The following is a 12,153-nucleotide window of genomic DNA, read 5'->3' on the forward strand; positions in this document are numbered from 1 at the left end:
TTTACTTTTGAAACAGTTGCAAAATCACTGAGATTTCAGAGTTACAGAAATATATGGAAAGAAGATTTAGAGCTCCAGCAAACTCTAAAGTTGGTCCAGGCTTTTAGAATAATTACTGTAAGCCTATTTTTCGCAGGATTATCCAAATAATCGGCAGGACAGCATCAACTCATGAAGAATGAAGCAGGGAGCATCTTTACACCAACATAGATGTCGGAACCTTCCCCCTTTCTGACGTACGCTCATTGCCTTCATGTTTAATATAGAACATATCTCAGAAGACAAGTTTTAGTTTGTTCTCAGAATTTATTTTTGTCATTTGAACTGAGCCATTTAAAGTACAGTGGACTATAGATATTTGTGTGAATTGGAAACAACCCATGAATATCAGCGACATCAGCAAATACTTGAGAAACCTAAAAAAATACATATAACTCTATAATAATAATATTCTAATAGTTCACACACATATTATAAGTTCACATGCATAAATACATAGAGTAAAAATTGTTTTTGCATTAGCACAGAAGCTAACGTCTACAGCCTCATTTAGCTACCAGGGCTCAGCCAACCAGTGGGAAGGAAAGTGCATGCAGCTCCTTGACTGGGTGCTTTGCAAATGCCAGCCAATAGCGTGTCAAGCTGCATTGTGTGGCGCCCATCTATTTTACTTGGCCTTCAACTAGTTTTAAACTGTATGTTTGTTTGTTTGTTTGTTTGTTTTTAAACTAAGAGTTTTTTTTTTATTAATATTGTTGTGTTTTAATGTACAGCACTTTGTGTCAGTTGTGGTTGTTTTAAAGTGTTTTATAAATAAAGTTGGTATGGTATGGTATTGTTGTTTTTTCAAATATTTGAGATGTATGCAAGAAAACTGAAAATACTAAAGTAATAAAATATGACTGTAAAATCTCCATTCCTGGAACTGAAAAGCTTCATCAAAGCAGTTCTGAATTTTGGAGTTTTTTTAACCTTTATTGCAGCTGCATGAAACCGACTGAACAATAAATGACTCCTGATTATTAACTGGTCTGTTTGCTGGCAACTCTGCATGTATTTTTACTGCTGCTGATAATTGGTTTGGGTCATTACTGAAATGAGTTGGTTGTGCCGGTATTTGCAGAAATAAGTGTTTCTAAAATATGAAAACAAGCTCCGTTGTGCAGAGTGATGAATTTTGTCTTGATTAATTGATCAAGACACAATTCTTTGTGTCTGTTGGTAGTTTTTCTTCTTCTATACTCAGGTTCACACACTGCCAACCCATCACACTTCTAGCAAACTATCTTCTTTGTATTCATCATGAGTGAATGATTTCTGGTCCTACTGAGCAAAGGTGATCTGTGTGTTTGAAGAACACTGAAATATATTTTAAGAATACTTTCCCAGCTAATGAACAGGTGTGTATCTGGACTGGGCTTTGGGTTTGTGTTTTAGCCAGAAGCAATTTAAAGAATAGAGTTATAGTAATGGTATGACATGGTGTGGTGGCCTTTGGCTGTGAGCCCTCCAACCATTTCTTATCTGACAGCAAATTAGAACTGACTTCACTTTTATTACAACACAGACCTGAGTGCAGAAAGAGGAAGAAATGACTGAATAAAACAGATTTCTACAAAAACAGATGTTTTGCTTTATTTCACACTTAAATGTATCTGCTCATCTAACAAAGTCTAATATTAGGCAGAAATAATCTGGGTCCATATGAAAGGCAAGTTTTTATTAAAAATAAATAAATAAATAAATAAATAAATAAATCCCAGTGAAGTTAACTGTTTTTTTCTAACCTTGAAACTAAAAATGTCAGTTAACTATTTGAAAACTGGTCAAAAGTCTTTTCTATTACTGTGAAAACCAACTGTGTTTTGGAAAAATCTTTTAATTGAGCCATTTTTACAGCATTAATCACCTGATGTCATTCTACACTATTCATGTCAGATTAAAGTCTGGACTTTGACTAGGTCAAAGTCTGGAATTGTTGTTTTGCTTTAGATTATTTTCTGCTCCATAATCCCGGTATGCTAGCTCTAAAGGTCATAAACTCAATTCTCCTTCAGGAGTTTCTGCAACGCAGCAGCCCAGACCATCAGAGTCCCACCACCATGTCTGACTGTTTGACTTCTTAACTCTGGGTATCTAACAGGATCCAGTTTTGTTTTCATCAGCCAACAAAATGTTTTCACAAAAGGGAATCTTCCAAATCTTTTTGGCAAACATGACCTTGGTCTCTGTGCTCTTTCTTGGTGAAAAGGGATTTTGTCTTTGTTCCATGTTTTCTTCATTTGTGAATAATAGTTCTCATTGTGCTTCAGGCAGTTCTAGTGTCTTAGAAATGGCTTTTTTACTCTTTCCAATCTGTAGATTTTGACTTCTTAATGTGTTGGTATGATGTGTTGCTTTATGAGATTGTTCAGCCTGTTGCATGCTGTTGGACATGTTCTATTGATATGGTTTATAGACTCCACACGTCTGGCCGTTTACTTAAAATGAAGCCTAAGCTATCAGCTAATTATTGCTACATATATTTCTAAATATTCATGCTAGCTAGTGCGAGAAGCATGCTAAGGAGGAACACCAAAACAAAAGTGTCCAGTTTAAATGGCAACTGTGCCAAATGCTTCAGAAAATGATGGGCATTTCAGAATTTAAAGAAAGTCATACACAAATATAAAAAACATCAATTATTCAGGCATTTAGGAAGTTTCTGACTACAGCAGATTATTGAAAATACTTTTTCTGGCTCTGAGTCAATGCAGTGAGGGAGAATCAGCTGTGCTTCACAGCAGTTAACAACGTGTTGTTGCACAAAGTTACAATTAACATTTCACAGTCTTCATGGGGGCTGGAACAACACCGTTCCATAATTATATGATGTGTCAACTAGATATTAAGGTAATTAGCTTTTTGCCTTTTCAGCTTTAAAGCAATTCAAATGTATACAATGACTGGAGTATATTTTACTTTCTATATGATTTGCCTGTAAAAGTTTTCATTTTTTCTAGGGCTGTCAACGTTAACATGTGATTAATCTAAAATGAATGAATGAGTTAATATGACATAATGCAGAATAATCACATCACCTATTTTGACCTAAAGCATTGTGTGGCTCACGGCAGCGCGGTCTTGTACTGCGGTCAGCAACACAGAGTGAAAATATGAGACTGCTGCACTCAGCGGCAAATATCACTTTAAAAGGAACAAACAATGGACTTTTGGGTAAAACCAAAATAGCATATATTTACTGAAATTATGAATTTCAGTAAATACAACCAGTTTATAATTAACATTTCTAATTTACATTTGAAACTAAATGATTTCTTTAAATTATAAAAGCCCGGAAAACTGAGATGTTTTCTGTCATTTTTATATTTCAAGCTTCCAAAGGTAAGCATGGTGATTAATCGTGATTAATCACAGTGCTAGAGTGTGATTAATCTGATTACAATTTTTAATCGATTGACAGCACTAATGTTTTCTCACATGATTGATGTTAATGTTTTGTACTGCTATTAAATCCATATTTTATTGAATCTTCTGACGAAGTCCACCTTGTGTCTGACTTCTCCCTCTCTGCAAGGACAGGCACGGCTGAAGGAGGCCGTCACCAATTGGATATGCTTTCCCTGCAGAAGGCCATTTATGACAGTGTTTGAAGATAAAGATATAGAAATGCTGTGTGACTCCGGCCAGTGGTCAGATATTCAGTCCAGCTGTGAGTCAGACCATGAGGCGATGTCTTCTGACGTGACACCGAAAGGCAGAGGGCTGCAGCTGCAGCTCACATTGTGCCGCCAGAAGGATTGAGAAGGAGAAAAAAAAGAGCCAGCGGAACACACATTTTGTCTTGGCCAGAAACATGACGAGGGCACGGGGAGGAGGGCGCACACAGTCATCTGTCGCTTTGGCAAAACAGTCATTTGCATGACAAATGTTGCTCTGTGTGTGTTTTAGTCAATGTGTCCTGCTGTGTCGGTGCTAATCAGCAGCGGCTTTTCTTCCTTTTCAACTCTGCCTCTTTCCTCTGCCTTTTATGGGGATGTTTTGATAAATTCAGGGTTTTTTCTTGACATGAAGATAAAAAAAATGTTTAAAAATGTTGTTTCCTTTGTCTCTAAATGGGCTCACAATAAAGAACACTTGCTGCCTATCTGCGAGTTTTATGCAATTCAGTTTGATGTTGTCAAAGTCTTGAATTAGGACAAAGTATATCATTATTTGAATGTCGGAAAGCCAAAATTAAGCTATGCCATTCTTTAGTAGGTGGACAACAACAAGGCTCCTTTCACACAGGTTGTGGATTTCTAGAAATGTTCATACAAAAAGGAAACACTAAGAACGGCCCAATGCTGTTTTTACTCCCCCAGACCTGTAAGTGGCGCTACACACTTAATATGGGGCATGAATCTCCCACACAAGGCTAACAGTAGGCTACAGGGGAAGAAGAATGGCGAAAGCCGAGTGGACTCTTCTGTCTGGAGTGCCAACAAAGTTGAGCTTCTTCTCTGTTTCATACTGGATTATAAAAATAATAAACTATTTATTGGCAAATTTTTGTAGTTGCATCATATTTAACCTCGTTTTGTATGCCCTTTGTTTTCAGTGAGACAATCATTGACCAGAGACAACAGATGAAAAACAGCTTTTTGGTTAATTCTGGCACATTTACAGAAACATAAATGTGCCAGTTTTGTCCCTGCCAAATAAATTAAAATATTTGAAATTTCAACTGCAGAACAAGCATGTGACATGCCATTGTTTTTGTTTAGCATGGCACATTTGGCGCTCCAATGTGTTTGTTGATAGCTTTAAGTAAATCATTTGTACAGTGGGATGCTACCAGCCATGTTCAGTGTCCCAAGTTTGGTGTTGGCTCACAGTCCAAAGGGACAAGATCGTGTCACATAGGAGATGTGACTTTTGTTCCTTCTCTCACAGATGTCATTTTATAGCTATCAAGAGTCTTTGTGAAAGATTATTTTAATGTAATAGAATTGTTCAACCCATACATTGATTTTTTTTCTTATTTTTTAGTAACATCCTAAATTAAGACACTGAAATGATTTAAAACCATTCTGACATCAAGTCTTTGACTATGCCATTAGACTTATTTGGGCTGACTCGAGAGCATAAAGATGGACAGAAAACATATGAGATTTAATGCCAATTTGAAAACAAATAACATCACAACATTTTACATTTTTGGGGGCATTGAAAAGAATCTATTTTTTTTTTCACATTACTACCACAACTTTTAATGGGTTGTATTGTGATTTTATGAGAAATGCAAACTTAAAGCAGTGCATAATTTGATATTAACAAGGTGATTGTTTAAAGTCACTTGTGAAGATATTTTGTTGTATTGCATTTTATCTTGGGGTAATTTGGGGCGTGTTTATAAAATCACACCACTCTTTTCTGATTTCAGTTTCTACAAAACATGTTTAAAAACAATAAATCAAGTCCATTCCAGTTCCCGTTCAGACAGCACGAGGTGTTGATCTGTGTATCACACAAAACTCCAGAAACAGACCATATGTTTCACAAACAGATGCTCTACTAGAGTAGTTTAGAATGAGAGTAAGATCAGTGTTTGCCCAGCCTGGAAGCTTCTTACTGTTCTAGGAAAAATAAACAAAAAACAAATAAACACAAACTTTATGTCTGATTTAAGTTGTGTAATAAAAAAAAACATCAATCTGTAAAAGTAAAAAAGCAATTGAATCAAAATAACACTAGTTACCTCCTGTATACCATCTCCCTCTGATCAAATCCTAACTCTTTACACAGAGTTGCTACTTCAATACAATATAACCTGAGGGCAACCATGCAAGACCCGACTGTCTGTCCCTTAATATTGCCAGTCACAACAGCTTAGATGCTGCTGTTTTTACCTGGTGAATCTGTCTCCCTGTGTTTGTCTGATACAGGAAGATGGTTCCCCAGACTACCTCAGAAACAGGTTTAGCTTTAAAAACACCCTCGGCTGATGTTGACACGTCTCTCTTCATAACACATTTTGTAAACATGAGAATGCCAAAGACCCTCTACTTCACTGTGAGGTTGTATACTTACAGACCAGCAAAAAAGAAGTAAAACACTTGGATTGCGGATTTTCTGTTTTTGGTCTCAGAAAATGTTTATCAAATATTAGAGATCAACCAGAATCATGAAGGCCAGGAACACAACAGACAAGAAGACGTGGAGCAGCTTAAAGCAGGGTTAGGGTGTTTCGGGTCAGGAGGAGTCCGGTGGACTCGGTTAGATTGGGAACCAAAACTGAAACATTTGCTCCATTTTCAGCTGGTGCAGTTTGCTTTCACACTGCACTGTTAAACAAACCAAACCCTTCGAAAAACCTGTTCCCAGCTCAGGGGGGAGAATCCATTAACAGACAATTACTACATTACTCTTTATCTTAGGGAAATATGGCAAGAAGAAATACATTGCAAGAATGCATCAACATAAGAATTGAATGCACTATCATCTAAAATCCCAGTAAATTGTATTGAATGTGGTTAGAACATGACACAACATGAAGAAGTTTTCTAAGTATGAATGCATTTGCAAGCCCCCCCTTTGCTTGTACTGCAGTAGCACAGTTGTATCATTGGCTCCACCAAAGGTAATGTGTGTGATCTAAAGGAAAAGCATGGAAGTGATGCAGCCACTGACGGCCATCTGGCTCCATGTGTGAGGTCAAAGTGGAGAAGGCCGAGTGCCCCATGATTTCCTGCAGTCCTCCCTCTCCCTGCCAGCGCTGACACAGTTACAAGCTGCTTGTCCTGCAGAACTCACTTGCCCTTAACGTGAGATGCCTGCTTTAGTCCGGCGTCATGCTGTTCACACGTTTAGCGTGCCAGGCCTTGTTGAAAGCTACTACCACCCCAGCAGCATCTGGAGACGTCCATTTGAATCATCTGAATCATAGCAACAGCCACACATTTTTATTGGGTCAGGAAACTGCTGTGTTTGCTGATGTTCACAAGAACTTTCTTACGCTGAAGAGCCGTCCAGCTCATTTTGTTTATGCTGGATCCAGCAGTTCAGTTGAGGAGTCAAGACTGCTAACAGAATGACTTTGGACACATCCAGAGCACTGACTGTCAACTTTTTTCTTGACTCAAGCTATTTCTGTCAAAAGCAGATTGCAAGTTTCCAGCTCTTCAAGTCCTTATTTCCTACTTACTTGGAGAAAGAACTTGTATTTGACAGCATGTTTAACCACAGTCAGGCTCCAAAGCTCAGGAAAACCTCAAAAGAGACACACTACTGTTTTTCATTACAGATGTGTGCAAAAGTTTGTCTATGTTCTGCTGCTGTTGAAAAAACATAGTTTTGTGTTGTTTCCATTAAATAAGAAATTGAATTAAAATGACACGTGAATTCACTTGTTCACAGGATAAGTCATTAAAAGTCATGGCAGCGATTCATGTAAACAGTCACATGAGACATTCAGCCAATGACACAACTTTTATGAACTTTTATGAGAGTTCAGATAAAAACACACAATCATCCTCCTACTACTTCCTGTTTTCTTCTTTGATGTTTTTACCAGAAGTAACATCCGGCTGTTGATTTTGTGTGATGTGAAAAACGTGTTTCCATGGCAGTTTTGCGAAATACAGATTTGAACATGGCTCAAAAACCACCTCATCCTTGATCAAAAACTTATTTTTAAAAACATGAGTTTCTTCAAACTTGGCTTGTTTCCATTAAGCAAATTTATTTTAGCAATTTCAAATTGTGCAATTCTGTGGTTAATGGAGACACAGCTACTGTGAGTCGACAGGTTCTCTGCTTCTTCACCGTAGGTGAAGATTTGAATTTAAGCGGGCCACTTCACTTTTTTTCCTTCAGCTTGACAGCAATGTAGAAACTACAGCAGGTAAGATATTAAACTTTAAACCAGACCTTTAACATGAAGACATACTTGACCAGTACAGAAGGACAGTGACCAATCTGAGCCAACATCCCTCATAACCTTGTCGTTTCCTCCAAAGTATTGTGCTGGATGTCTCAGTGAACCACTCTGCCACACCAACGGAAGAACAGAGTGAGGAGACCAAATGGGTTTCATAATGGAATTGAGGTCAAAGGAGTTCTGATTGATTTGGGTTATTATCAGATCTTACCAGCACAAAAAAAGAACCTCATTACAGCTGAGGTTGTGTGTGTGAAATCCATCATTTCAGCAAACACAATTAAGATGCTCTGTAAATGATTTGGCAAAGCTCAACAGTATTGCTCAGAAGACTGGCATCTAATATAGATACAAGGTTTGCCACTCTTCTGACACTAGAACAATAACTTCAGACAGAACCACGTGAAAAATGTTCCATCAAAACTTTCGTGAGTCCAGTTGATTCCTTCCATTTTGTCTGCCTTTGCGCCCATCCCCCTCTTTTGTTTTGATGTAAGATACTCATCTGCATTTCCTCTCTCTCTCTTTCTTTCTCTTCTTCCTCATGTCTTTTCCTCCTCTCTGCATTGCACACTTCTCCAGCACACCTTTCCCCCCTGGCTCTCCTGCAACTAAATATAGTGACTGGTGCAGACAGCTCAGCCTTATAACAAATGGTAAGCAGAGCAGCGGCGCTGCAGAGGCATGTGCATTTGGATGAGCTGCAGCTTGACTTCAAGAGACAATGAAGTGCATGCATTCAGTGAAGGAATCACAGATACATCATTTTAAGAAGGAAACAATGCAGATAATCAGAATGTATGTGTACTACTATCATAGTTGAAGGCAAAAAAAGCCGTCATTGCTGCAGAGGACCTGTTGCTTTGGCACTGAATACAACAATACATTTGTCTTGTCAACTGAACAAAAAATGTTACTTTTATCTCTGCATGAGGGGCTTCTGAGTGGTTTCCTTACTATGAAAATGAACAGGGCTTCTCTCTGTTACACTCACAAAATTTATATCAAGTGGAGCCAGAGTAGACTGACTCCCACAGAGATAGACTGGAGCAGTACCCACGTATAAGTGGAATAGCAAGAGTAAAGATGATTTTGCATGCACATATTGTGTGGGAGTCTCCAGAGCATCAGCTGCTCCTGTTTATGTGAGGCAGCAGCATGAAGTGCAGAAAGGCAACATGAGAAACATTTACAGAGGAGAAATTATTAATAACTCTGCTTTTCTGACACCAGCACCTTCACAGGATTGTTGTTGTTCTGGGGTCACATGTCACACCAGAAGCTTCTTGAGCAATATGATGATGGGACATTCCCATCATGTTTATATGTGCATATAATTGTCTCAACAAATGTGGCCACATTGCATTTTAGTTTTGAATTTCAAACCATTTGAGGTCTCTTCAAATTCGATCCAAATTTGAAACAGATTTGAAAAGACTCACCAGAAATCTGGAATAAATATATTCAAAATATCTGGTGGTATTTAAGTATCACACAAAACAAAAACACAACCAAAGGTTGTTGTGTACCTCGCATTGTTTTTGTCCATGAATCACATGGCAGCACATTTCCCCTAGTTGTACTGTAGACAGGCATAAGAATGATAAAGCTCTTAAATTATGATGAACCAACAATACGCTGTTCAGTAACCAACAGATCTGCATTTCAATATTATGTTTACTATGAAACTATTATAATAATCCATTGACTAATATTTGTTTTCTCACTGTATCTACAGGCTGCTAGAAATCCAGTAATAACAAAATGAACTTAAGAATAGAAGAACAAAAACAATATCAACAATTGAAAACAAACATAAAATAAAGATCTGAGGTGCAAATATGAGCAGTTCATATTCTTTGTTCATAATTAATAAAATACTCTGTTAGTTTAGCAAAGACTTTTGATATGAGAACTTAAATTTGTTTAAAGGTAAAATGAAATGAATTATGTTCAGTTAGATCATGGAGAGTGTTTGTTGTTTTAAACTTTGGCTTTGAGGTGAGTATACTTAAATCTTTTAATCAAAACAAACTGAAATGAACTGAAATATCTCATTGGCAGTAGGGAAACAAAAAGCCTGTGAAACGGCCCATAAAACACCAGATATAAACCTGAATGGTTCTTATTTAACTCCTTCTTAAAAACAATCCCATTGTGGTTTAGGATCGAATGTCGACTCGTTGTTGAACGTGTCTGAATCGGCTCAGTTAAAGTCTAAGTGGTGGACTCACCCAGAACTCCAAGCCGGTAGTTGATTGTGATGACGATTACGTTCCCGTAACTCGCCAGGATGCTGCCATCAATCATGTTGCCGGTTCCCTCCACATACGAGCCTCCATGGATGTAAACCATGACGGGCTTTAATCCATTCTCATCATGAATATCTGAGGAGAAGAAATCACAGGTCAGAAAAACAAACAAACAAACAAAAAAAAACAAGGTTTCTACATTTACAAATTAATTGGCCAAGATTATGTTTCCAATTTATTTAAATTGAGGTATATTGACAGTTTGGAAAAAGAAAATATTATTATAACTATATATTTTTGGGTTGCTGTTAGTTTGTTGTAAAAGTTTTAGTTTTGCTTTAATTATACGTTATAAACTACAAGCATCTACAACATATTTAGAAAAATGCAGATTGCAAGTAATGTAATTTTTCTGATGAGGAATAAATTAAAACATCCCAACATTTGTTCTTAAATACAATGGTTAGAATCACACACACTGATGTATCTCATCAGAACCACATGATTAAAATAGCATTGCTCAGCATTTGAAGGAGACTTAACAGCTTTGAGTCTCAGGCATTTAATTTGATGCTCCTGACTGTCGAAGAGAGAGTGAAGCACCCTGGTTTGGGGCTGTGATGCTGCAGGAGGGACCGGTGCACTTCACTAAGTAGATGGCAACATGAGGACAGAATATTATGGAAATATTGAAGCAACATGTCAAGAAATCAACAGGAAGTTAAAGTTTAGAGAGGAACAACAATTCCACTTGAACAAAGTCACAAAACACCATCAAATATGGATGTATTTGATGGTGTATCAAATACACTCTGGAGTATCCATCACAACCACATGATCTTAGTCCCAGCTGAAAAGGTGCATGAGACTCCTCTGTCAGAGGAACTGGCCAAAATTCCAGCAAACTATTGCAGAAAAACTTATGAAATGAAATATTTGCAGTTTAAAAGGCAATTCTACCAAGAAGTAAGAAACAGAGGAGAAATTCTGAATTTTAAGAATAAATGATGCAAATAATCTTCTAATCGTTAAATCCATAGAAATGAAGCAAGAAAAGCTAGTCAGTGTCCATAAATCAAACTTTCGTTTCAACATCATATATTTAATGTTGAGTATTGCTAATATCCGATGTGCTGGTAGTCAGTGATAAATAAACCAGTCCATTGAAAATACAGGAAAAATCTGATGATTAATGATTTTGACATTTTTTTTAATCTAACAGGAACTTAAGTATCCAGTACTTTAAAGGACAGAGTGTGTTAGAAATATGCTTTGACTTCCTCCAACAAATCCTGATGAGCACATCATGGTTTAAACCCTGTAATCTTACATCAGTCTGTTCTCTCTGCTCCATTTGTTATTTGTGTAATGCACTGGGAATATGGCAATTATGGCAGATGAAAACCTTGTTTATGAAACTCTCCGGTTGTGATTAAGCAGGATGATTAGCAAATATATATCTGGTATCTACAAAACATGAGAATCCTTTTTTATCAAAGAGCATGGAAGGAAAAAGTATTTCCAAGTGAAAAGTGTTTGAACCAAATCTGAGAGCAAAGGAGCCACAAGCATGTTACCAAGAATTCACTCAAAATCTGGCATTTGTTGTAACTTTTTTCACCTCACTCCTTTGAACCGCAGGGTTGAAAGGGAAGGAACATCAGAGCAGTCCTTCCGATGCCTGGTCTCACTGCACTACAGCAAGTTTTGGTTTTACCTGAAACCAACTCCTGAACAAATTCATTCACCCTGCCAGCTCAGAAATCTCTCAAATGTCATTTGGGATGGAAGTCCCTGCTGGTGAAAACTGTAAATCGAAAGCAGAGGTTGGGAGCTGTTCGTATGAAATATCCCAAATGAGGAAACCGAGCTGTAATATTTGCTGGTTATGATTTGCAATTTCACTGGAAAGAAACAGGTGTTTATTTCTAAAACAATCTTTCTTTTAGATTTCTGTGGCTGATGATAAACAAGAGAACA

The 12,153-nt window shown here is 37.4% G+C and overlaps 1 protein-coding gene across 1 annotated transcript in view; it reads right to left on the reverse strand.

The window, feature by feature from the left end:
* nlgn4xa (neuroligin 4 X-linked a) overlaps positions 1–12,153 on the reverse strand; it is an 83,219-nt gene that overhangs the window by 44,584 nt on the left and 26,482 nt on the right. Inside the window, exon 2 of the mRNA XM_088015095.1 lies at positions 10,156–10,308. Within this exon, the coding sequence (XP_087871221.1) occupies positions 10,156–10,308 (153 nt within the window). The remainder of the gene's footprint in view (positions 1–10,155; positions 10,309–12,153) is intronic.

Source organism: Poecilia mexicana, unplaced genomic scaffold, assembly GCF_051168715.1.
Source record: "Poecilia mexicana isolate PSO_F unplaced genomic scaffold, ASM5116871v1 scaffold_2, whole genome shotgun sequence".
Lineage (NCBI taxonomy): Eukaryota > Metazoa > Chordata > Actinopteri > Cyprinodontiformes > Poeciliidae > Poecilia > Poecilia mexicana.